This window comes from Bufo bufo, chromosome 1 (assembly GCF_905171765.1).
Source record: "Bufo bufo chromosome 1, aBufBuf1.1, whole genome shotgun sequence".
Lineage (NCBI taxonomy): Eukaryota > Metazoa > Chordata > Amphibia > Anura > Bufonidae > Bufo > Bufo bufo.
The window spans coordinates 102,094,869-102,122,577 of NC_053389.1; the positions used below are offsets into that span (position 1 = coordinate 102,094,869).

Consider the following 27,709-nt stretch of genomic DNA (forward strand, 5'->3'; position numbering starts at 1 on the left):
GGGGCTATGATATGCACAATTAACCCCTTCAGGTGCGGCACCTGAGGGGTTAATTGTGCGGATCACAGCAGGGGGCAGTCATGTACACACTTCTTAGTATATTCTAACTTGAAGCGTCCCCATCACCATGGGAACGCCTCTGTGTTAGAATATACTGTCGGATCTGAGTTTTCACGATGTAACTCAAATCCGATGGTATATTCTAACAGAGGCGTTCCCATTGTGATGGGGATGCTTCAAGTTAAAATATACCATCGGATTGGAGAAAACTCTGATCCGATGGTATAATAGGGACTCCTGACTTTACATTGAAAGTCAATGGGGGACGGATCCGTTTGCAATTGCACCATATTGTGTCAACGTCAAACGGATCCGTCCCCATTGACTTGCATTGTAAGTCAGGACGGATCCGTTTGGCTCCGCACGGCCAGGCGGACACCAAAACGACTTTTTCCTTCATGTCCGTGGATTCTCCAAAAATCAAGGAAGACCCACGGAAGAAAAAACGGACACGGATCACGGAACTACGGAACCCGTTTTTGCGGACCGCAAAAAAAAAACGGTCGTGTGCATGAAGCCAAAAGCAGAGAAATTGAAATTTAGAAAATTGCTAATTTTTCTAAATTTTTGGTAAATTTGAGATTTTTTCATAAATAAAGGTGAAATATATTGACTCAAATTTATGACTGTGTCACGAGAAAACTGTCTCTGAATGGCTTGCATAAATCAAAGTGTTCCAAAGCTATTACCACATAAAGTGACATGGTCAGAAAGGGGGTAAATGGCCCGGATGTGAAGTGGTTAAAATAACGTATTGCTTTATAAAAACGTCCCCCATTTCCCCAGTGCCACCATGTCACACACTCCCCCAGATCAGCCCCTCCATGTGCCAAATCACAGGTACCCCCATTAACTCCCCCCCCCCCCACTGCCTCTGCTAACTTTTATACTTACTTTTAAGGGCAGAGTGCGCCGACACATGTAGTCCGCAGGAGACGCGTCTTCATCCCAGCATGCACTGGGGACCTGACGTCACACACAGCGTCAGCCAGCGCGCTGACTATGTGTGAATGCAGGGTCCTGGAGTGCGGTGCTGACGGGAGGCCACGGAGCGGTGAGTGAGAAGCTTCATTTCACTCACGCTCCATGGTCATGTGATTTAGGGTCCATTCATACGTCCGCAAATGGGTCCGCATCCGTTCCGCACTATCGGGAACGGTTGCGGACCCATTCATTCTCAATGGGGCAGGAATGGATGCAGAGAGCACACTACGTGCTCTCCGCACAGAGCGCGGCCCCGATCTTCTGGTCCGCAGCTCCGCAAAAAAATAGAACATATCCTATTCTTGTACGCAATTGCGGACCAGAATAGGGAGTTCTATGGGGGTGCCGGCCGGGTGTATTGTGGATCCGCAATACACTACAGACGTGTGAATGGAGCCCTAAACGAATCCTCGATGCAGAAAAACTGCATCGAGTATTTTCTTGCCTTGATTACATCGGATAAATTGATGAATCGTTTCAGCCCCAGGTGCAGAGCTGTGTGTGTGTGTAAAGCATACGGTGCAGAGCTGTGTGTGTGTGTGTCAAGCATATGGTGCAGAGCTGTGTGTGTGTGTAAAGCACACGGTGCAGAGCTGTGTGTATCAAGCACACGGTGCAGAGCTGTGTGTGTGTATCAAGCACACGGTGCAGAGCTGTGTGTATCAAGCACACGGTGCAGAGCTGTGTGTGTGTCAAGCACACGGTGCAGAGCTGTGTGTGTGTGTGTCAAGCACACGGTGAGGAGATGGCCGCAGGGATGTTTTACCTCAGGTTCATGATGCACATACATCTTTACTTTCTGCTCATGAGGATACAGTTAAAAAAAATCCTAAGGCTCCTGAGAGCTTTGGGTCATGTGACGAGGTCATGTGAGTCTGAGAGAGAGGTAGTGAACCTGACTCCTCCCACCCATGTGACTGATCACGTGGCCGTGACAGGAGGAAAGGTCCTCCAGGCCACTAGCTGTAGCCTCTTCTGCGGGTCAGGTAATGACGGGCACGGAGCTCTGCTGCCACCATGGTCTTCACTGTCGCCAACCAGCCCCAGCTCATCCGCAGCTGCCAGAAGGACGAGCAGTTCCAGGGCGGCCTGAGAGGCCGGGCACATGAGGCCTTCCAGGCGTTCACAGGTGAGTCCGGCCACGCCCCCTGCTGGCAGAGCTGCACTCCTCCTCCGTCACCAGGTGTGACACTACAAGTCCCAGCAGGCTGGGTCTCCTGCTCTCAGCCCCTGCAGCTGCAGGTCTCGGCTGGGTTCTGACTGGACTTGCTGTGACTAGTAGTTCCCCAGTGTGACTATTACATGTTCCTTCTGCTCGAGGCACATGATTCAGTGACAGCAGATGTTGTCCAGTTTAGACCCCCACATACCCTCCAGCTGTTGGGGTCCCCCAGTCACCTGAGCCTTTCATCCCCTCCAATGACCAAGGTCATACAAGTCATGGGACCCCCATGTAGCCCACCCGTGGCCGTGGGTGACTGTTCTGTAGCTCCTTTTTATAGGAAGGGAGGGGGGGGGGGGGGGGAGATTTTAAAGGAGTCACACAACTTTCAAGTGTTTTTTTTTTTTTTTTTTTAAATACCAACCACTAGGGCTGCAGTAAACGATTATTTAAAGGGAACCTGTCCTGTGGATATTTGATTAGAATCTAACTAATTATATACAATCATTAACTACTAAAAAGTACCTTTAGATGTATTCACTTACTGGTGTGACAGATGGTTACCTCATAATATACACACAAAGATGCCACATGCTAATCAGCTGATTGGAGTCCGGCGTGATGTCATTGAGTCCAGCGTTTTTTTAATTCGGAGCTATCCCCTGCCCACCTGCTGCTGATTCATATGGAAAAAAAACTGTCAATCAGCAGCAGGGAGAGTCAGGAGCTCATGAATATTCAGGACTCATCATTATCAGCTGGAGCTTTTCAATACAAGATGTTGGCAGAGTGACTGGGTCAATTAAAGAAAGTGACCCAGCATTGTGCTAAGAGAATCAGTCACCTATTTATGTTTCCCTTAGTTAGGACACCATAAAACTGGTGACCGGTTCCCTTTAAGTAATGGAGTATTCAATCGATTATTTTTTACTATTAATCGAGTAATCTAATAAGAAACCTTCTTAAAATAACGTATTGCTTCATAAAAATGTCCCCCAGTGCCATCAGATCAGCAGCCCCTCCATGCCATGTCCCCCAGTGCCCCCATAATGGCACTGCCATCAGCCCCTCCATCCAGATTGCCATGATGTCCCCCTTACCCAGTGCCTCCATGCCGTCCACCATCTCCCCCACTCCCCCAGATCAGCCCCTCCATGTGCTAAATCACAGGTGCCACCATTCCCCGCCCCGCCGCTGCTGCCTCTGCTAACTTTATACTTACCTTTTAAGTGCAGAGTGCGCCGACACATGTAGTCCGCAGGAGACGCGTCTTCATCCCAGCATGCACTGGGGACCTGACGTCACACACAGCGTCAGCCAGCGCGCTGACTATGTGTGAATGCAGGGTCCTGGAGTGCGGTGCTGACGGGAGGCCACGGAGCGGTGAGTGAGAGACTTCATTTCACTCACGCTCCGTGGTCATGTGATTTAAATGAATACTTTATGCAGAAAAACTGCATTGAGGATTTTTTTTTTACCTGGATTACATTGACTAAATCGATGAATCGTTTCAGCCCTACCCACCACACCTAGCTGGACCTGTAAAGGGAAGCCCACTTACCTGCTGCACTTCCCAACCCCACATGTACACTCCCAGCACAGTGCATGTGCCTCCAGTCCACAATGAGCGGCGACTGAAGTGCAGGGAAGACGGCGGTGGACGAACGAGTCGGGGAGCAGTTAGTATACTTCCCTTCACAGGTCCTGCTGGGTGGTGGGTATTTAAAACGCACTTGAAAGTTGGACAGCCCTTTAAGGGCATGCTGGGAGTCATCTGCAGGCCTCTCTAAGAAATACAGCTGTAATAGCATGGAACTCTTCAGAGAGATGCTATTAACATGAATGAACGGCTTCCCTGATCTCATCACGGGGAAGCCGTTCAGGCCCCAGGGGTGCAACACTTCTGGGGAAAATCGCCTCACAATTGACCACGGCATTTGCAAGGTTAAATGTCTGCGATTGGTCTTATTGCCGATCGCAGACATAAGGCTACATCTACACGACGACAGATAGGGCACAACTACACTGCAACATTTGTAGCGCAACATTTTGTTGCACTAATGTCGCACGACAATTTTTATAATGGCAGTCTATGGCGTCGCACTGCAACATGCTGCGACTGCGACAGTCACAGAAAAATCCATCTCGAATGGATTTTCTGCGACTGTTGCGTCGCAGTTGCAGCATGTTGCAGTGCGACACCATAGACTGCCATTATAAAAATTGTCGTGCGAAAAATGTCATCGTGTAGACGTAGCCTTAGCCCCTGGTGCCTGCTGTGTGAAGCTGAAAGCACCCAGTGGCTGTGGCACCCGCTCCAGAGTGGGCACCGTTTTTAAAGAGAAGTACATGTTCCTTGGTGGAAAAGTCACAATGTATCTGTTCCGGACATAAGAGGAGCTGTACACTGTTGTGACTTGTCTGCTTTTGGAAATATTTGTCTTCCACATAATCCAACAATTCTGGAGCGTTTTGCCCCATAACTCAACATTGTACCATTCCCCTACTATTCCTCCTAGAAATTCATGAATTGATTGACAGCTGAGTCTTACAATTCCTCTTGTAAAAGTCACATGTCCCTTTGAGGTTTAACAAACATCAGTACTAATTGGACCGTGTGGACAGACAGACCCAGCTGTTTGAGAAGAGGAACGGTCACGTTCCAGTTGTTAATGTGCTCATACATTTCTAGTAGGAATAACGGGAGCAGCACGACATAGAGTTAACGTAAGTTCACACTGAGTTTTTTTTTTTTTTCTGTGCTGAGAAAAACCTGATGAGGAATCTGCCTCAGGATTCCTTTTTTTTTTTTTTTTAGGATATTGTTTTACACTTGGTTGTGGTTTTTCACACGTTTTTTGATGTTGGTATTTTTATTCTGCCCGTGTCCATGGCAGCTCTTCATGCAGATTCAAGAATGGATATGTCGTGTCTTTTTTCTATGGCGCAATGTTTAAAACCACAAGCGGGGGAAAAAAGTATCTTATTAATTAACAACCGGTCTCATTTCATTCAGTGGCGATAAATTGTAAGCGTTTTTAGCACCGTTTTGGGGCGTTCAAAATCGAGGTTAAAAAAAAAACCCTGTGTGAATCTTGGTGTAAAGTAGAACTGGCGTAGTTGCCCATAGCAACCAATCAGATTCCACCTTTCATTTTGGAGCTGTGAGAAATGAAAGGTGGAATCTGATTGGTTGCCATGGGCATTACGCCAGGTCTACCTCACCACCTGGTTTGATAAATTACCCGGTTGTGGCTTCCAAAACTGCTTTAGGAAACCTGACCGTGTGGCCGTACCCTGATCAGAAAAGAGTTTTCAGAACTATTATATTATGGGAAAAATTATTATTTACTAAAACAGACAAGTCAGTGTTTTTAAATGCTTGCAAAAAAAATGTGTTTATTTATTTTTTAACAAGCACTTATGGTGGCAATTTTTTTTATATATTTTTTTTTTAATGAATTTTTTAACTCCTGTACAGAAGCCTATAGGTAAACGCAGGAACTATAAAAAACGTCATACCTGGAGCGTGCTGCGCTTTAAAACGATGACACCAACCTCAAAGACCCTGTTTAAAAAAAAAAAAAGAAAAAAAAAGTGTTGCGTTTAGTGCGTTTTATATGTCGCTATAGACGTTAAAGGGGTTTTCCAAATTTTTTTAACTGATGACCTCTGGATAGGTCTGGATAGGTCATCAGTGTTTGATTGAAGGTGGTCCGATACCCTGGACCTAGGTCACTAAGGTCACGTTCATCGGCCTAGATGCAGTTCAGTCCTATTCAAGAGAATGGGGCTGAGCTGCAATACCAAGCACAGCCACTATACAATGTATGGCGCTGTGATTGGTGAGCTGCGAGAAGGTCGTGGCACTCACAGGAGAATCTGCGCCCTCTCAAACAGCTGATGGGTGGGGGTCCTGGCTGTCAGACCCCCACTGATCAGATACTGATGACCAGAAGTCACAATAATGCCTGTACAAGCGTCATTGATGCCTGTTCAGGCCATTTTTGCTCCCTGGAAAAAGTCTAAGGCGTGCCAATACCCCTAAGGCCCCTTTCACACGCATCTCGTCTGTCTCCTTCTTTGCTGAACAGGACCTGTGGTGAGCATTCATTCCAGGACCTGTGGTGACATCACATGATCTATCACATGATCTTTTACCATGGTTATGGGTCATGTGATGGATCATGTGATGACCGGCGTGACGTCAAAACAGGTCCTGGAATGAATGCTCACCACAGGTCCTGTTCAGCAAAGAAGGAGACAGACGAGATGCCGGCAGCGCCAGCAAGTGGATTAAGGTGAGTTCAAAAAAAAAATTTTGTATTTTCTTTTTTTTTTTTTTTTTTTTTTTTAACCCCTCCAGCACTATTTTACTATGCATTCTGTATTCAGAATGCAATTATTTTCCCTTATAACCATGTTATAAGGGGAAATAATACAATCTACAAAACACCGATCCCAAACCCGAACTTCTGTGAAGAAGTTCGGGTTTGGGTACCAAACATGCGCGATTTTTCTCACGCGAGTGCAAAACGCATTACAATGTTTTGCACTCGCGCGGAAAAATCGCGGGTGTTCCCGCAACACACCCGCACATTTTCCCGCAACGACCGCCTGTAAGAGGCCTTAGGCTTTTCCCTTACATTCAGCAGCATCGGGAACGGCACAGGCAGCGCCGCGATGACCAATAGCAAAGCTTCATACAGTAAGGAGCTTTACTATTGGATTGTTTAGGCAGACGCAAGCCCCAGTCAACAAGGTGACAGCGGTGTGTGTGATCTTCACACACATGTATATACACCACACACATGTATACATCGCACACTGATGCGTGTAGTGTATGTAGTGCCCTGTGTAGTGAATGCAGGCAGGTTGTTATAGGCAACTGATAAAGTACAGGGTTAATTCCGCTATAGGCCCGTTCTTAGGCCCGTTCACACAAGCACTATTTATTTCTGTTGTTCTGCTCTGTTAGCTGAGCAGAGCAACAAAAGTAACAGAAGTGCTGGATCGGGCACATAAGGCTGGGTTTTCCATTTCGTCCACTATGACAGCTTAACCATGAGATGACCCCTTGACCTCTGTAGGGGCAGGAACACAGAGAGTTTAAAAGGCCACCACCCACTCTCACCCTCAGTGTTTCCTGACCCTTGGGGGCACCTCACAGAGAGACCTCCTGTGGGAGGTGAAGATTTTTTTATTTTAAATACCTGTGTCCCCCCCCCCCCCCGTCCCCCCCCCCCCTTTTCCTCTGCCCTCCTGTGGTTTATTCTAAAGCTGGGCAGAGGAGGACATCCTGGAGTAGATCTCGTTCCTGTATAGCGGGGGCCTGTTATCTCTCCACATGCACATGGTCCTCCTTCCCTTTCTCTGTGGAAGCTGACCGCGCACTACAGAACACGCTGCACGCCGACTTCAGAGCGAAGCCGCAGCGCTGTGCTCTGTTCTCGGCCTGCAGGGGGGCGGAGCTTGGAACCCACGTGCGCGCGCGTGCTGATGACGTCAGATGCGGCGCCTGCTGTAAAAGCAGCAGATTCAAACAAGACACCGCTGCTTCCAGAGTGGTGTTCCTCCTCCAGAATAGGATGTCTGCTCCTGATGCCCCTGCAAGCCAGATGGATCCTTCAGACCCCCCTCGGCTACTCCAACCGTGAGTTCCCCTCTGGGGCGAATATGTATCACTCTGACATGCTTAATGTGTATGGTCTGATACCTGGTTGCTCCTCTCTTATAGGGAGTGAAAGCGCACAGAATTAAATCCAAAGTCTCTAGATGTGCAACTTGTACCAAGAGACTTCCTGAAAATCATAAAAAGAAGCTCTGTCAATCTTGCATTAATGAGCTAGTAAAAGAAGAGCAACCATCGATCCTTATGGAAGTTAAATCTATGATCCAGAACGAGATAAAATCCTCCCTGGCCTCCCTCAAATCTGTTCCTCCTGCTCCACCTGCGAAAAGGTCTAAGATGTCTGTTCCATCCTCCAGCAGAGGACATGGACGAGGAGGCTTCCACCTCTAGACAGAACATGGATATGGATGTTCTATTAGTGGGAGAAATTGCGAAAGATAGTAAAAAATATTTTTTCTTTTCTGAGGATATGGAGGAATTATTGGGAGCTGTAAGAACTACCATGGGCATTGAGGACATACAAAAGCCCCGGTCAGTCCAGGATGAGATGTTTGGAGGACTTAGAACAAAGAAATCCAAAGTGTTCCTAGTAAATGAAAATATTAAAGAGATGATTCTGGACGAGTGGACGGATACAGAAAGGAGATTAGGTGTCTCTAGCTAGGGAGTTTAGAAACAGACTGCTGTTTGATCAAGCTGAAGTAAAGATTTTTAATGAAACACCAAAAATTGATGTCCAGGTAGCAAAAGTTGTCAAAAAAACCTCTCAACTACAGGATCCAATGGAAAGAAAGGCTGGTGCTCTACTAAAAAAATCCTGGGAAGCATCCATGTTTGGAATAAAAACAAACATAGCGGCAACATCAGTGGCTAGAACCATGTATTTTTGGATCAGCGAATTGGAAAACCATATTAAAAACAGGACTCCTAGAGAGGAAATCCTAAACTGTATTCCCCTTCTCAGGTCAGCCACAGCGTTCTTGGCGGATGCCTCAGCTGAATCCGTTAGGTTCGCCGCAAAAGATGCTGCTCTCTCTAATTTAGCGAGAAGCCGAAAATCATAAAAGTATGAGACCACTATCCGGCGCTGCTGGCATATAAATCAGTCCTTGGGATGAATAATATTCTTTTATTAGTCAACGCGTTTCAAGGGCGAGATGCCCCCTTCGTCAGGACAATTTACAGAATACCTGTAAATTGTCCTGACGAAGGGGGCATCTCGCCCTTGAAACGCGTTGACTTTAATAAAAGAATATTATTCATCCCAAGGACTGATTTATATGCCAGCAGCGCCGGATAGTGGTCTCATACTTTTATGATTTTCTGCATGCAAACTTTCCTGGAACTATCGAGACAGGAAGAGGCCCAGGCAGCAGCACGGCATTCCCTGATGCTGGTGGGGATAGATACCAGCTAAGACATATACAGCTGTTGTGACTCCTCACAACAGAATCCGGTAAGCGAAATACGCACCAAAATACTATATTATTTATAAGGCGGTACCACACATGAGGCGCTGTGTTTTTTGTCTTTTTTCTTGTCTATAATTTAGCGAGAAGAGCATTGTGGATGAAGTCTTTGGGGGGGGGGGGGGGGGGGGAGGAGATAGAACATCTAAAGCTAAGTTATGCTCTATTGCTTTTTCTGGAGAGTACGTTTTCGGTCCGGTCTTAGACTATTCTCGAAAAAGCAGCTGACAAAAGAAAGGGTTCCCTGAAGAGAGTAAAAAGAAGCCCTTTCGTGCCTTTAACCTTCAGTCTAGATCCTACAGGGGCAAAGGAAAATCGGGGAGGTGGAGCTATCAAAAAGGGGGGAAGGGGTTTCCTCCTCAATCCCCAAAATAAACAATCTGATAAACAATGAGCCTTGGACATCATAGAAAACGGATACAGGATAGAATTCTCCTCAACTCCTCCAAAGAATTTCCGGATAACCTCCCACAGCCAGAACGTGTTAGGAAAAATTTGTCAGGGAGTCTTAGATTTAATGAACTCAAAAGTGGTAACAGAAGTTCCCGAACTAGAAAAGGGAAAATTATTCAAACCTGTTTTTAGTCCAAAAACCAGATGGGTCTTCCCGTACCATTATAAATATAAAAGGGTTAAACAAAGCCATTACCTACAGAAAATTCTAAATGGAGTCTATCTTTTCCGTTTAATAAAAAACGGAGCCTTCATGACGTCCATAGATCTAAAGGATGCCTATTACCACGTCCCCATGCACAAAAATTCTCAAAAATACCTCAGATTTGCGTTAATTGACAACGACAATCATTTTCAGTTCACTGCTTTACCCTTCGGGATATCTTCCGCCCCAAGGGTGTTCACAAAATTGGTGGTGGAAATGATCTCCCCTCTCAGAACAGAGGGATTAAACATTTTTCCATACCTAGACGACTTCCTTATTATAGGCAACTCAGAACTAGAAACATCAAGTCAAACGGATTACCTGATTCACAAGTTCACAGATTTAGGTTGGTTAATAAATCGGATTTTTTTTTGTCTAGCATCATCTACTCAAATGAAATTCCTAGGGGTGATGCTAAATTCTATTACCCAGATGTCATCTCTACCCCCAAAAAAAGTTGGTATCCTTCAAGGGAAAGATAGAACACTGACTTTGGGATTGGAAACTATCAGGAGTGCCTTCTGGGAATGATGGCCTCGTGCATCACCGCAGTGGCATGGTGCCAGGCCCATACTAGGATAACTCAATCCTGGATATTAGGGAAGTGGGACAGAAAACAATCTTCCCTAGAGAAAAAGATAACCATCCCCCTTCACGTAAAATCAGATTTAAACTGGTGGATGAAAAAGAAGAATCTGTCGAGGGGCGTAACCTGGTTGAGAAATCCAGAAGTCCAGATCATGACAGATGCAAGCGGGATGGGGAGCAAAGGTAGCCTCCTCAAACTACCAAGGCAGGTGGTCAAACGAAATAAAACCAAGATCATCAAACTACCGAGAGTTGAGAGCTGTCTGGGAGACTCTAAAAGTACCCCAAGAACTATTGTCAGGAAAACTTTTAAAAATATTCGCCGACCAATGTAACAGCTGTGACCTACCTAAAACACCAGGGGGGCACAAGATCTCCGATTCTAAAAGGTCTGGCGGAAAGAATATTCTTCTTGGCAGAAAGAAATTTACTTTCAGTCACCGCGATCCATCTAAAAGCTTCAGAAAACATAGAAGCCAAATACCTCAGCAGAAAAGCTTTAGACCCAGGGGAGTGGTCCCTAAATCAAGAAATTTTTCAGAGAATTTCCAAAAGATAGGGAGTCCCTCAAATAGACCTATTCGCTCAAAAAACAATGTGAAAGTGGGGCGTTTTTGTTCTCTAAACCCCGGAGAAGAGCCATGGGCAGTCAACGCCTTTTCAGTCAGGTGGACCTGGAACCTCGCTTACGCTTTTCCTACCTGAGCCCTAATTCCTCGAGTACTGCAGAAAATAACTGATCCTGTAACAGTAATACTGGTGGTTCCCTATTGGCGAAGAGAAATTGGTTCCCCGTCCTAAAGGAATTAGCTCTGGAAGAGCCATGGAAAATACCTCTGCAGAAGGACATTCTATCACAGGGTCCCATCCTTCACCAAGATCCCAGCCTGTTCAAATTATCAGCATGGATCCTGAACACGAGATCTTAGAGAGTAAAGGTCTTTCAGAAAAGGTTATTGATACACTAAAATCCAGCAGGAAAAGAGTTACTTCTGCAATCTATCTCAAAATATGGAAAAAATACTGACGTTGGCTAGCCCAAGATCCACCAATAAATTCTACCCCAAGTATCGAGAAGATTTTAGATTTTCTCCAGAGGGAGCTGGATATGGGCCTCAGACCCAGTACACTAAAGGTACAGATATACGCTTTGGGGGCATGCTATGATACAGATCTAGCCAGCCATAGGTGGATAAGAAGATTTGTAAGAGCTGCTTCTAGATTAAAGGGGTTGTCCAAGTTATATTTATTGATGACCTATCCTCAGGATAGGTCATCAATATCAGATCGGCTTGGGTGTAATTACACCTGCTCACTGCTGCAGGTGCAACGGCTAGAAGGTAAACAGTGAAGAAGAGGCAGCGGTGGCACAGTGCGCTCCTTCTCTTCAAACAGCTGATCGGCGGGGGTGCTGGGTGTCGGACCACCGCCGATCTGATATTGATGACCTATCCTGAAGATAGGTCATCAATAAATATAACTTGGACAACCCCTTTAAGGCCATCTATAACACCAAGGATTCCCCAGTGGGATTTAATTAAACCTGGTCTTGAAGGGTCTAATGAATCCTCTATTTACTCCCTTACAGGACATTTCAATTAAACATCTTACTTTCAAAGCTGTGTTTTTAATAGCAATAACATCAGCTAGACGTCTGGGAGAGATTCGGGCTCTCTCCTACCGAGAGCCCTATCTCTCTATCTTTCCGGACAGGATAGTTTTGAAACTGGATCCAGGTTTTCTTCCGAAAGTTGTCACGGATTTTCATAGAGACCAAGAAATTGTCCTCCCTTCTTTTCCTGAAGGGAATTCATTTATGGTCTGTGGTAGCGGTATCCATAACGGAATTCTTAGATAACCCGAACCTGAAAACAGAAGTTGGCTCAACACTAGTCATCAGTTAAAGTCTCAGAAAACCCCTTTTTAATGTAACCTTTGTCTGCAGTGTTGTTATGCAAAACAATGCGTTTTTCAGCAAAACTTTGTAAAACCAGCCTTAAAGGGTTTGTACTGAGATAAAACATATCCCCTATGTACAGGATAGAGAATAAGCATCTGATTGGTGGGGATCTATCCACTGGACCACTCAGCGTGTAAGATTCCTGTGGTCTGACCACGGATTATGACAATGAGGGTCCCCTGTGTGGCTGGAGCAGCCGTGCACTTGTGTGACCACCGCTCCATTCTGATGGCGATAGCCAAGCGTTGTACTCGGCAGTCCCATAGACGTTAATAGAGTGGTGGTCAAACACGTGCACTACTCGTCCCAGAGCTCTTGCGGTCATACAGTTACCACCTATCTGGTGTATATGTATTATTGTTGTTTTGGGGCCAACCCAAAGGGTTTGTACCAGGATGAAAACAGAATAGGGGGTTAAGCACCTAATCAGGGGGGGACCAGTCACAAAGATCGACAGGGCTATCTACAGCTTTGGCTCATATGCTTGACCTCCACTATATCCATACAGAGGAATCGGACTCCCCAGTTTCAGAAATGTTGAGGGTTCCAGTCGCTGGGCTCCCACCGATCAGATCATCTTAGTACAAACCCTTCAAAGAGGTTAGCCCAAGAACATTTATCATCTATGCACAGGATGGGTGATAAACGTATGATTGCAGGGAACTCCACCGATCATGAGGACAGAGGGGGGCGCCTGAGTCCCCTTTGTGAATGGTGCAGTTGTGTACACGTGTGACCCCCACCCCCCACTCCATTCACTCCTATGGGACTGCACTCCCAAGTACCATCTCCGACAGTCCCATAGAATAGAATGGAGCCATGGTCACACGTGCTCACTACTGGTCCATTCTCCTAATCTGTGGGGTCTCCGTGTTTGGATGCCAGGAATCAGGCCACTGACACTACAGAAAGTGCTACTCCGCTTTCCCCGGTGCCTGAATGTCAAGTTTGCCTATATAATCAGGAGAGATTTCTCATCATTCATCAGTGTTGTAGACCTGGATTAAGTCTTGTTCCGCTGTACCCACTGTCCAGATAATATTACCCTTACATAGTGTAAATAACCCAGCTTTCCCTGGACCATAAAAGTCCAATCTGCCTAGCTGTGGGACTATTTAGGTGTGAGGGGGGACTTTATTTTGGTACTAAGTATTTTGCAGTCTATTACAGCTCCACATGGTGGTAATCCAGCTTTCCCAGGACCCTTAAAGGAAAATCTGCCTGAGTATGGCACTATTTAGGAGTGAGGAGGAGGATTTATTTAGGTAGACTTATTATTTAGCAGTCCGTACGACAGGTCCATATAATTAATGATAAATTGCTTATCATTAATTTGTACCCAGCTTTACCGGAACACTGAAAGAGAAATCTGTCTAGTTCAGCTACAGCATGGAGGATTTGTCACTGGGATTCTTACTCAGCTTTTCCAGGCCCCTAGCTAACAAATTCAGCTAGGTATTCTACAATGCTGGGCATTTACAAATAGACTGATCTGACATTCTGCAGTCTGGGAAATCTGGATAACAATCTCTGTGGGGCCATGATGAAGGCCTATTGTATTGTAGAAAATACACACAATGCCACCCTGATATGGTATGTGAATCGTTCATACCAGGGCAACATAATCTGTTGTCACTAATGCAGCTGCATAGTGTTGTCATCCAGCTTTTCCAGTACCCTGAACAGCAAGTTGGTCTAGCTATATGATGGGATTTATCACTTCATAGATCCCGAATATAATATCAGGATGACCGTGAGTAAGGCTACTTTCACACTTGCGGCAGAGGATTCCGGCAGGCAGTTTCCTCACCGGAACTACCCGCCGGATCCGTCAATACGGACGCAAACTGATGGCATTTGTCAGACGGATCTGGATGCGGATCCGTCTGACAAATGCATTGAAATACCGGATCCGTCTCTCCGGTGTCATCCGGAAAAACAGATCCGGTATTACATTTTTTTTTGTTGTTGCATTTTTAAAGGTCTGCGCATGCGCAGATGGGAAAGCCGGATCCGTTTTGCCCGAACACTTAAGATCCGGCACTAATACACTTCAATGTAAATTAATGGCGGATTCGGCATTAGTGATCAGTATTTTTGGCCGGAGATAAAACTGTAGCGTGCTGCGGTATTTTCTCCGGCCAAAAAACGTAAGAGGGACTGAACTGATGCATCCTGAACGGATTGCTCTCCATTCAGAATGCATTAGGATAAAACTGATCAGTTATTTTTCCGGTATTGAGCTCCTGTGATGGAACTCTATGCCGGAAAACAAAAACGCTAGTATGAAAGTACCCTAAATACTATATATGTAATTTGATCTTTAGCATACTACTACATGCTAGTACCCAGCTTTTCAAAGCTGTTGAAGGGCGAATGTGCACAATTAGGCCTCGTGCACACGACCGTTGTTGGGTTCCGTGTCCGTTGTTCCGTTTTCCGTGATTTTCTGTGGACCCATTAACTTTCAATGGGTCCGTTGAAAACTCGGAAAATGCACCGTTTGTCATCCCTGTCCGTGATCCGTGTTTCCAGTCCGTCAAAAAAATATGACCTATCCTATTTTTTTTGACGGACAATGGTTTGCGGACCCATTCAAGTCAATTGGTCCGTGAAAGAACACGGAGGCACACAAGATTGTGATCCGTGTCCGTTTTTATCCTATCATTTTCAAGGCAAACTTGACTTAGATTTTTTTTTCACTTTTCATGTCTGGTGATCCTCCAAAAATCAAGGAAGACACACGGGAAAAAATACGGACACGGAACAACGGAACCCCATTTTGCGGACCGTGAAAAAATGCTGTTGTGTGCATGAGGCCTTATGCAGTGAAGGGAGGAATCGGTGCATAACAAGGCAGATTGTCTATTCAGCCGTATGTACTATGAGTGGTAATGTGTATATGCTACAGCTGATACTATGGCTGGTGGTGCTACCAAATCTATTTTGTATTAGTAACTAGGAGATTCCTTCCAACAAAATGGCCATGTTCACTCTGTAGACAAAAAGTATCCAGACTAAACCAGCCCTTCCCTTCTAAACTTCCTGGCTTACGTGCACTAGCATCAGAAGGGGAGATTTTTCCATCACATTATGCACTGCTCATGTCCTGTGGTTCCGACCACCCTGTATCCAGCAGCAGTTGTCGTGCTTGCACACTATAGAAAAAAAGCCGCCTTCCTTACCTCAGCACCGCCTCCGAAATCGTCCGCTCCCTCAGCCAGATCCCGCACGTGCGCACTAGGTATAACCTGATGTGCCTGTGCGGACTCCTGGCAGCGGCCTTGTTGAGCAAAGTGCGCATGCGCCATCCGGCGCACTTCGCTCAAACCTGCCTTGACCTCCCTATTGCAGCCATCCTCTCACAGACGCACAGGATGTGGCTGAGGGAGCGGACGATTTCGGAGGCGGTGCTGAGGTAAGGAAGGCGGCTCTATAGAAAGGGAGGGCGGCGATTTCAACTGGGAAGGTGGCGCTGGGCACCAGACGGAGATGGCTGCAGCCGGGCACCCTGTATGAAACAACGTCCCCTTGGACACCTTAGGTAGGTGAATGACAGGTTATAAAAACCTGTTTTATGTGCTAATAGAGCCACAGGCACATTTAATAAGGACAGTTTCGGATTCAGGTTATTAGTAGGGACCTGGCCATATGTTTAGGTTATAGGCCTCAAATGTCATGACAGAATCCCTTTAACTTTCTCTACATAAATGCTATTTGTTGAAATGAGACAACCCCTTTAAGAGGGAAGTGATGACGCATTATAAATGTGATAACCTCTTTTATTCTGCTTATCGGGAGCCCTTAAAGGGGTTGTCCAGGATCAGTAAATATTATTACCAGAAGCAGTGCCACACCTGTCTGTGGGTTCTGTTAAAGTGAATTGGCTTGAGATGCAGTACCACACACAGCCTGTAGGTGTGATCGGTCATTGTTATGTCACAATAGGCCTCTGTCTCTTCCTGTGTGTGCAGACTGATCTTAGCACTTGGTTCAGATTTGCTTTTGCTCCTCCAGTGACCCAGTAATAACCCTCATCATCAACCATCAGGATCCATCTCCTGCCAAAGCTCCTTCTAAAGATTTGCACAAGGGTGAACCAAATCAGGGCAATGGACTCCCCAGCTGTAATACTTGACAACGGGTCTGGACTATGTAAGGCTGGGATTGCTGGTGACATGATCCCAAAGTCTGTGTTTACCTCCGTTGTGGGTCGCTCCTGGATAAGGTCATCTATGTTAGGAATAGACCAGAGAGAAAGTTACATCGGAGAAGATGCCCAGTCCAGAAGAGGGGTCCTTACTTTGACACATCCAGTAGAACGAGGCATGATAACATCTTGGGATGACATTGAAAAAATATGGACTCACGTGTACGATCAAGAACTTTGCTTAAAAGCTAGTGACCATCCGGTCTTGTTAACAGAGGTCCCCTTCAATTCTTTACAGAACCGTGAGAAGATGGCAGAAATCATGTTTGAAGCGTTTGATGTCCCAGGGATGTATATTGCATTACAAGCTGCCTTAACCCTATATTCTACAGGTTTGACCACTGGGATGTTCGTAAATAGCGGAGATGGAGTCACCCATATGGTTCCAGTGTATGAAGGCTACATTATGCCGCATGCTGCTTCCAGACTTGATGTGGCAGGAAAGGACATCACTGAATGCCTCATGAGGCTCCTTTTGGAGAGTGGCCACACTTTTGTCAGCAGTGCCGAACAGGAAATAGCCAGAGAAATCAAGGAACGTCTTTGCTATGTAGAGATGGATCCGAAGGAGAACATGACGAGAGGGAAGACAGAACTAAGGCAGGTTTACAGTCTTCCTGATGGAAACACCCTCAGCCTTGGCAGCCAGCTGTTCCATGCCCCTGAGATCCTCTTTGCACCAGCTAATATTGGTATAGAGGCACCTGGCGTGCACGAACTGATCTACAAAAGTATCATGAAATGTCCCATTGACGTACGCAGAGATCTCTTCAAGAACATCGTCCTGTCTGGTGGTACCACCTTGTTTCCTGGATTTGATGAGAGGCTCTCAAAGGAGCTGGAAGGTCTGGTACCAAATGGAGTCACAGTAAAGATGATCCTTCCGGTGAACAGGCAGTACTCTGTATGGACAGGGGCTTCCATAGTCTCCAGTCTGTCCGTCTTCAGAGATCTGTGGGTGACCAGCAGTGATTATAAGGATATTGGCCCGGCTGCATTACATAGAAAATGCTTGTAGCAACAGTTACTGTTCTAACGATGTGATCGACACCTAGAATAAACCAAAAAGAGCAAGATGGCATTTGTGCGTGTTTTTTAATTGACTTTTTTTTTCTCTCCTTTTTTGGTGTATGTGTGTGTGTGTGTGTGTATATATATATATATATTACCGGATACAGTGAGCGGATCAGCGTGCTGGAGTTCACATAGCAGATGTGATCCCAGCCTGACTCTGGTCTTAGGAGGTGACTACCTAGCAAAGATCACATAGCCGTATGAGGGCTTGTTTTTTGTGGGACACGTTGGTCATATTTTTTTTATTTTATTATTTATTTTTATTTTTTTCAATTTAATGGCACAATTCAGTTTCCCAGCATTCAACGTGTGTTAAACCTGACATCTTCCATTTATCTTATGGGTTAGTACGATTACAGCGATATCAAAATTGCTTTTTGTTCTTTTCCTTATTTTTCCATCCACCTTTACTGAGGTGGTCACACGTGCTCGTTTTACATCTTTAACTTTCCCCAGCCATATCTTCTGTTAGAAGCTGTGGCTGTTACAGGAAAATAGCTGTAGCAGAAAGGACACGCCCTCTGAACTGTGATGGGATAAGAGCTTCAGAAGCAAGCACACCCCCTAAGTAATGACACAGCCTTTGAGCTGCCAGCCTGAAATAAATCTAGCAGAACAATAGGAGCAATGAATGTGGAGATCTCTGGATCCAGGTTAGGTACAGGGCTGGTTCTAGCTTTGTTAGTAAGAGATTTTCCTGTACTATATAATGTTCAACTTTAATTTCTTACATCAATCATGGCATAACCCATTTAACCCCCTAGTGACCACCCATATGCCATTTTACGGCGGTCACTTAGGGGCCTTAGGCTGGGCCGCCGCCATTTGACGGCGGCCAGGTCTAAGCGCTGCATGGGTCCCCCATGCAGTGGAGAGGAGTCTCGGTTCTCACATGAGAGCTGCGCTCCTGCTCTAAAAGCCCGGACCAGCAGGAGTGCCGATTCGGGCTGTTTGACCCCTTACATGCCGCAGGCAAGGGGGCCGCCACTTGTAAGCAGTGACAGAGGGAGCAGACTGCCTCTTTATCCCATCGGCACCCTGCAAATGCGATTGTATGTATAGGCTGGCTGGGACCTTGTGTAGGCCCCAAGCCTGCCTCAAGTGTTCCCCAGCAGGCTTCTTTTTTAAAGAGGACCTTTCACTACAATAAAAAAATCTAAACTACGTATACTGACATGGAGAGCGGCGCCCAGGGATCTCCCTGCACTTACTATTATCCCTGGGCGCCGCTCCGTTCTGCCGATATAGCCTCCGGTATCTTCATATGTTCGGCTCAACTGGGTGGAGCCTGCCGGCGTCTCCTTCTCCCAGGCTGGAGCGCTGGCCAATCGCAGCGCTCAGCTCATAGCCTGAGAGAAAAAAACGCCTCTCAGGCTATGAGCTGAGCGCTGCGATTGGCCAGCGCTACAGCCTGCGAGAAGGAGACGCCGGCAGGCTCCACCCAGTTGAGCCAAACATATGAAGATACCGGAGGCTATATCGGGAGAACGGAGCGGCGCCCAGGGATAATAGTAAGTGCAGGGAGATCCCTGAGCGCCGCTCTCCATGGCTGTATGCTTAGTTTAGATTTTTTATTGCAGTGAAAGGTCCTCTTTAAGTGGTTTAAAAAAAGTAAAAGAAAAAAACATTTATTAAATTAAAAAAAAAATTCCAATAAAAAAAAGTGCTTTTTTCCCCCCCACTGAAAATACACTTTTCAATGCAAATATAAAATCTCCCCCATATGTTTGGTATCGTTGTGTCTGTAACGACCTGCACTACACAAATATCATGTAAATTATCCCCTACAGTCAACGGGGGTATATCATTTTGACGTAAATAAAACTTTTTGATCGCTTGCTATTGTTTTTTTGGTGGCGACTAAGAATAAATAAACAATTCTGGTTTATTTATTTATTTTGTACAACAAATATAACAAAATTCCAGAATTGCCTATTTATTCTTTAGTCGCCACCAAAAAAACTTAATAGCAAGCGATTTAAAAAGTTTTTTATGTAGGTCAAAATTATTCTTCCTGCAAAATTCAAACCCTCCCACAACTCAATAGAAAGAAAAATAAAAAGTTATGGGTCTTGGGATGCGGCGATGCAAAAAAGAATTTCTTCTTTAAAAGAAAAAAAAAAAATGGGGCTTTTATTGCACAAAAATAGTCAAACATAAAAAAACGGTGTGTTTGGTATCGCTGTAATTGTGCTGATCCAAAGAATAAAGATATTACCGGTATGTTTTTTAATGCCGAAAAATGAACGTTGCAGAATTTATAACATAAAAACTCAGTGGCAGTATTGCTGTTTTTTCCCATCTCCCTCCCAGAAAGGGTTAACAAAAGTTAATCAGAAAGTTATGTGTCCCGCAAAAAAACAAGCTTGGGCTTCTTTCACACTGCCGTTTCTGGGTCCGCCTGTGAGATCCGTTTCAAGGCTCTCACAAGCGGCCCAAAACGGATCAGTTCAGCCCCAATGCATTCTGAATGGATAAGGATCCGTTCAGAATGCATCAGTTTGGCCTCCGTTCAGCCTCCATTCCGCTCTGGAGGGCGGACACCAAAACGCTGCTTGCAGCGTTTTGATGTCCGTCTGAAGAAACCGAGCCAAACGGATCCGTCCTGAAAAACAATGTAAGGCCTCATGAACACGACCGTTGTTGTGGTCCGTTCCACAAAATGGGGTTCCGTTGTTCCGTGATCCGTTTCCGTTTTTGTTTCCGTGTGTCTTCTTTTATTTTTGGAGGATCACCAGACATGAAGGAAAGTAAAAAAAAAAAATCTAAGACAGGTTTGCCATGCAAATGATAGGAAAAAAACGGACGCGGATGACAATCTTGTGTGCCTCCGTGTTTTTTTGTGGTCCCATTGACTTGAATGGGTCCGCGAACCGTTTTCCGCGGAAAAAAAATAGGACAGGTTATATTTTTTTGACGGACTGGAATCATGAATCACGGACGCGGATGACAAATGGTGCATTAGCCGAGTTTTCAACGGACCCATTGAAAGTCAATGGGTCCGCAGAAAATCACGAAAAACGGAACTGACACGGAATAAAACGTTTGTGTGCATGAGGACTAAGTCAATGGGGACGGATCCGTTTTCACTGACACAATATGGTGCAATTGAAAACTGATCCGTCCCCCATTGACTTTCAGTGTAAGTCAAAACTGATCCGTTTGCATTTTTTTATTTTGTTCATGGTAATGCAAACGGATCCATTCTGAACGGATACAAGCGTTTGCATTATAGGTGCGGATCCGTCTGTGCAGATACCAGACGGATCCGCACCTAACGCAGGTGTGAAAGTAGCTTTATACAGCTACATAGATGGAAAAATTAAAAAGTTACAGCTCTTGGAAGGCAACAATGAGAAAAGGAAGAAAAATACTTGGTCAGTAAGGCCCAAAACAGGCTGGTCACTAATGGGTTAAAGGTATTATCCAGAAGAAATTCTGAAACGGGAGGATTTTTAAATTCCACCGAAAATTGAAAAAAAAAACGGGCGTTGCGGGAAAAGGTGCGGGTGCGTGGCGGGAACATGAGCGATTTGCACTCACGTGCGTTTTGCACTCACGTGAGGAAAAATCAGCATGTTTGGTACCTAAACCCGAACTTCTTCACAGAAGTTCGGGTTTGGGATTGGTGTTCTGTAGATTGTATTATGTAACATGGTTATAAGGGAAAATAATAGCATTCTGAATACAGAATGCATAGTACAATAGCGCTGGAGGGGTTAAATTTTTTGTTAAAAAAATAATTAAACTCTCCTTAATCCACTTGCTCGCGCAGCCCGGCTTCTCTTCTGTCTTCTTGTTTTCTCTGTGCAGGCACAGGACCTGTGGTGACGTCACTCCGGTCATCACATGATCCATCACCATGGTAAAAGATCATGTGACGGATCATGTGATGACCGGAGTGATGTCACCACAGGTCTTTGACCTGTAATGAATGCTCACCACAGGTCCTGTTCAGTAAAGGAGACAGAAGGAGATGCCAGGCATCGCGATCAAGTGGATTAAGGTGAGTTAAATTATTATTTATTTATTTTTTAACCCCTCCAGCGCTATTGTACTATGCATTCTGTATTCAGAATGCTATTATTTTCCCTTTGTAACCATGTTATAAGGGAAAATAATAATGATCGGGTCTCCATCCCGATCGTCTCCTAGCAACCGTGCGTGAAAATCGCACCGCATCCGCACTTGCTTACGGATGCTTGCGATTTTCACGCAACCCCATTCACTTCTATGGGGCCTGCGTTGCGTGAAAAACGCACAATATAGATAGAGCATGCTGCGATTTTCACGCAACGCACAAGTGATGCGTGTAAATCACCGCTCATGTGAACAGCCCCATAGAAATGAATGGGTCGGTATTCAGTGCGGGTGCAATGCGTTCAACTCGCGCATCGCATCCGCGCGGAATACTCGCCCGTGTGAAAGGGGCCTTAGAGTCAACGTTCTGGGTGTGATTTCAGGCCAGGAAAAGCTGAATTTGCTGGGATTGTCTGAAACTTTGGGACAATTCCAGCAGATAATGGACTGTTGGTCACGATGCCTAGATTTGCACAAGAAACTGAGCATTAGGCTACATGCACATGACCGTATGTGCAAAAAAAAAAATGGATGACATCCGTTTACCATCCGTGTTTTTTTTTTTTTTTTTGCGGATCCATTATAACAATGCCTAAAACGGACAAGAATAGGACATGAAATGAATGGGTCCGCATCCTATCCACAAAAAAAACTGAATGGACATGGAAAAAAACAACATTCGTGTGCATGAGGCCTTAGAATGATTTGTAAGTTCTATTTTTTTTTATTTTGAAGGTGTCAAAAAATGGCTGCAGTGGAGAAAAGAAATAGAACTCTTATGCGATCTCACGTACTACACACTGACTACATTTTCAGGTAAGTAGTAAAAGACAGTTTGACAAGTGGCGCATTCATTTTTTTAAAAATTTTTTAGAGTGAATTTAAAGGAACACTGACAGGCCGTTAGAGCATATAAAGTGACATATATTCTTCTATTGGTCTTAATATGCTTAATTAAACTATACCATTATCACCCCTCGCTGCCTTTCCGTTACTTATAAAAAGTGTTTTTATCAATATGCAAATTGCCTTACTTTGTGCCCAAGGGGCCGTCTCCTAGTGCCGCCCAGCTCATTAGTATTCACTGCACTGGGCGGCTTTTTTTTCTCCAGACGCAGCGAAATCCCGCGCATGCCCAGTACTATCTTCCTGGCATCAGTTTATCTTGTCTCTCCGTGCCTGCGCCGGATAAGGTCCCCGGCACCCTCCAGTTCCAGTAGAAGATAGTACTGGGCATGCGCAGGATTTCACTGCGTCGGGAGAAAAAAAGCCGCCCAGTGCAGTGAATACTAATGAGCTGGGCGGCACTAGGAGATGGCAGTTTGGGCGCGGCTGGGCACAGAACTGAATGAGGGACAGCCCCTTGGGCACAAAGTAAGGTAATTTGCATATTGATAAAAACACTTTTTATAAGTAATGGAAAGGCAGAGAGGGGTGATAATGGTATAGTTTTAATTCAGCATATTAAGACATAGAATAATATATGTCACTTTATATGCTCTAACGGCCTGTCAGTGTCCCTTTAAAGTCTAAAACCGTAGGGGCTGTTTATTCTGGCCCTACACTGGTTTTCTGGCATGGATTCTGTCACAAGTGCCGGTTTGCAACAAAAGTTCCAACTCTAGTTTTTCCAAACTCCTCGCAATTTAGGAGGTGGGACGAGTCGGCCACGGGCAGGACTTCTGCACCCTAAGTAATTTAACAGGTGTAGTGGGATTTTTTACTAAGACTGGTATGTGAAACGTCTCTCTTTAGTAAATGACCCACCATTTATCTCCAACATTCTGTTGTGATTTTCATTTATAAAAATGTATATATCTTTGATGTGTTATGTTTTATTTTTGATATATATCAAATCAATCATATTACAGAATGGTCCAGCATAGTTTTGTACCTAATACAGTGTTGGTGGGGATTCATTCCTCAGGTAATGAGGCTTATTAATGGAAAGTTGTTCCAAAAATGAAGTATAGATTTCCATGGTCCATTGTGCGATTGTGTGTTTTTGTTTTTCAGGTTACCAGACTCTCGGGGAGGAGTATGTTAATATTGTGCAGGTTGACTCTTCTAAGCGGAAAGTGCCATCCTTCCTGCAGCGCACTTTGCTCATCTGCTGTCACACCCTTTTCCCTTACCTACTGGATAAGGAGCTGGTGCGTCTGGAGCATGAACTCCAGATAGAAGCAGATGGAGCCCGGGTACCGCACAGCATCTTGTCCTCTGGATCCCATCACCGCTCATTGATGTGGAAGTGGATTCACAGAAAGATAGCTGCCCTCTCCGACCATCAGAGAAAGACATTGGTAAAGAGTGTGTATATCTTCCGACAGAGTATTACCTTCCTCCGGAGGTTTCATCTAGCCATATTCTACGTGCGCGGAGCGTTCTACCATATCGCCAAACGGATAACTGGTATCACCTATGTAAGTTTTTGTTTTTTTTCATTTTTCTGTCCTTCTGGGAAAAACATACTGCATATAGACATACACAGAGTGAGCTAAAATACTTTTTTAAATGACGTCCTCTTTCTGTTAGTAATTTTGATATATAAGAAATATAGCTTATGGTCACCCAGAGTTCTGCTGGAAGTTGCACTGTGGGCTGGTAGTGGCTTTCTTTTTTAGAATTTCTTTGCTTTTATTAAACTTTTTTTTCATATGAGACCTCTGTAGTCATTATAACATTTACATTTTATTTGTATTATTCCTGATCTCTTCAGTGACTGGGTCTGACATATTAGCCCCTTTTTACAGGGAGAATTCAGCCTCCAGAGGTTTTAACTGTTGAGCCTCGCTACAGAGCTGATGTGGGTCTGCTAAGACCGAGCATCTCCTACAGTTACTCAGCACCCGGCAAGCCTATGATTCCTGGGGCCAGAGCAGGAAGCGGCATTGGCACTCTGAAAGAGCTGAGTGACGCCAGCCATCTATTGATGCCAATAAACCGGATATCCAGGTGCAGACATATGAATATATGATTTTAGATTGTTGGTCTATTCCCTTGCAGCTCCGTGTGCGTGCATCCCCGCGGGATGATGCTGTTGTGCGTAAGAGTTACACTGTCCTTGGTGCAGTGTCTTTGGTTCATCTCCTGTTGCTGGTCTTCCTTCACCTACGGAGCGTTCAGCAGAAACAAGAGGCACAGCAGAAGTTTAAACTCTATCGAAGGATGTCTTACCAGAGGTAACAATCTCTGTCTGATGCTTCTGTGCATTGATGTGGTTTCTTCCTGTAGTTTTCACACTGAGATTTTTGCCTGAAATTTAAAGGGGGTGACCCATCGCACATATTGGTGGCATATCCTATCGACCTCTGGGACCCAAACCTATCTCTAGAATCGTGCCCCTCGCGTGTGCGGTGTACTTTCCATTCACTTCTATGGTAGTTCTGAAAAGAGCTAAATGAGAATGGCCGGCTATTTCCGGAACTCCCATAGAAGTGATTGGCAAGTGAGTTGCGCAAGTATGGATATCTAGAGATTAGTGGGACCCGCACCTAGTGATATGCCACCATATGTGACATGGGCCAACCCCTTTAATAAAGTCGTATACATAGTAAAGTAGGGCTGCAACTTGCCAGCCCAGCCATTACAGCTATAAGTTGGCTGTTAATTATGGCGAAAACCTGTGTGAGAAGAGGGTTAAGGAGTTTGGCATTTGTAAATAAAGATATTTTTTCTTTTTTATGCTTAACCCTTTCTACCCCGGGCCAGTTTTCACCTTCCTGCCCAGGCCATTTTTTTGCAAATCTGACGTCACTTTATGTGGTAATAACTTTGGAACACTTTTACTTGTCCAGGCCACTCTGAAACTGTTTTCTCGTGACACATTGTACTTCATGACAGTGCTAAATTTGAGTTAATGTATTTTTCCTTTATTTATAAAAAAAATTCCAAATTTACCAAAAATTGGGAAAAATTCGCAATTTTTTAAAATTTGAATTTCTCTACTTTTAAGACAGATAATAATGTCTCATAAAATAGTTATCAGTCATCATTCCCCATATGTCTGCTTTATGTTGGCATCAATTTGTAAATGTCCTTTTATTTTTTTAGGACATTAGAAGGCTTAGAAGTTTAGAAGCAATTTTTCTAATTTTAAACATAATTTCCAAAACCATTTTTCTAAGCACCAATTCAGATATAAAGTGATTTTGAGGGGCTTACATACCGTATTTCTCGCCCTATAAGACGCACCTAGGTTTTTGGGGAGGAAAATAAGAAAAATATATATTTTTAACCAAAAGGTGTGCTTTTGGTGGGTTTGGAACGAATGGTGGTCTGTGGATGGCACTATTACTGGGGATCTGTGAAGGACACTTATGGGGGGGGATCTGTGGATGACGGGGATCTGTGGATGACGGACACTGTTATGGGGGGATCTATGGATGACGGAGACTGTTACAGGGGGGATCTGTGGCTGGCACTGTTACAGGGGGGATCTGTGGCTGGCACTGTTATATATGTGCCATCCACAGCCCCCCCCCCCCCCCCCAGTATACAAATATAAAATGTCTTATTCAATTAAAATTTATTACATATGCCCCCTCACTCCTAAATTCCTAATAGTACCTTACATCCTATTCCTAATAGGTTCTGTACAATGCCGTCACGTCACTCGCTGACGTCACTTGCCTGCGCCGCCTGCTTTATTCATAAAGTAGGCGGCGCAGGCACGTGACATCAGGGAGTTACGCTGCCGCCCGCCCGGCCTGCCTGCCGGCATTGTACAGAACCTATTAGGAATAGGATGTAAGGTACTATTAAGAATTTAGGAGTGAGGGGGCATATGTAATAAATTTTAATTGAATAAGACATTTTATATTACTATACCGGCGGGGCGGGGCTATAGTACACTGACTGCACCGCCCTGCCGCTATTCCCGGCCCCCAGCTTCTCCTCCCAGTCCCTCCCCCGCTCGCTCGTACATCGCATCCAGCGATGTTAAACTGTCAGCATTCGCCCCATAAGACGCAGGGGCATTTCCCCCCCATTTTTTTGGGGGGAAAAGTGCATCTTATGGGGCGAAAAATACGGTAATAGAAATCATCCATAAATGACCCCATTTTAGAAACTACACCCCTCAAATTATTCAAAACTGATGTTACAAACTTTGTCAACCCTTTAGGTGTTCCACAAGAATTAAAGGAAAATGGAGGCAAAATTTCATTTTTTATGCTGATTTTTCGGGTTAATTTTTCTTACAACACGTCAAGGGTCAACTGCTAACTAAACATCAATATGCATTACTTTGATTCTGCAGTTTACAGAAATATCCCATATGTGGTGGTAAACTTCTCTATGGGCATGTGGCAGTGGTCAGAAGGAAAGGAGCGCCATATGGATTTTGGAGCTAGAATGGTTTTTAGGCACCATTTTGTATTTGAAGAAACCCTGACGTACCCCTACAGTGAAAACCCTCAAAAAGAGATTTTTGGAAACTATACCCTTCAAAGAATATATTAAGGGGGGTACTGAGCACTTTGACCCCCTAAGCGTTTTACTGAATTTTAAAACACTTGGCTGTGGAAATGAAAAGTTTAATTTCTTCTAATAAAATGTTGCTTTAGCCCCAAATTTTTCATTTTCACAAAGGGTAACAGTACAGTACCATTTTAGGGTACATAAGACTTTTTGATCGCTTGGTGTTACACTTTTTGTGAGGCAAGGTGAAAAAAGGCTGTTTTGGCATGTTTTTTTCCTTTTTTTCCTTTTTACAGTATTCACCTGAGGGGGCATCTAATGTGATATTTTTATAGAACAGGTTGTTACGGACGCAGCAATACCCAATATGTCTATTTTTTTTATTTTTTTTGTTAAGTTTTACACAGTAAA

At 44.7% G+C, this 27,709-nt stretch overlaps 2 protein-coding genes across 2 annotated transcripts in view; both read left to right on the forward strand.

Annotated features, from left to right (window-relative positions):
* The first annotated feature begins 1,968 nt into the window (after positions 1-1,968).
* Positions 1,969-27,709, forward strand: part of PEX10 (peroxisomal biogenesis factor 10) — a 45,643-nt gene continuing 19,902 nt past the window's right edge. The window contains exons 1-4 of the mRNA XM_040427423.1: positions 1,969-2,173; positions 22,613-22,693; positions 23,894-24,300; positions 24,884-25,059. Of these exons, the coding sequence (XP_040283357.1) occupies positions 2,062-2,173; positions 22,613-22,693; positions 23,894-24,300; positions 24,884-25,059 (776 nt within the window). The 5' untranslated portion in view covers positions 1,969-2,061. The remainder of the gene's footprint in view (positions 2,174-22,612; positions 22,694-23,893; positions 24,301-24,883; positions 25,060-27,709) is intronic.
* Positions 16,402-17,741, forward strand: LOC120997362 (actin-2-like). The gene has a single exon (XM_040427410.1). It carries the CDS (start codon positions 16,626-16,628, stop codon positions 17,739-17,741), a length of 1,116 nt encoding a protein of 371 aa, XP_040283344.1. The 5' UTR covers positions 16,402-16,625.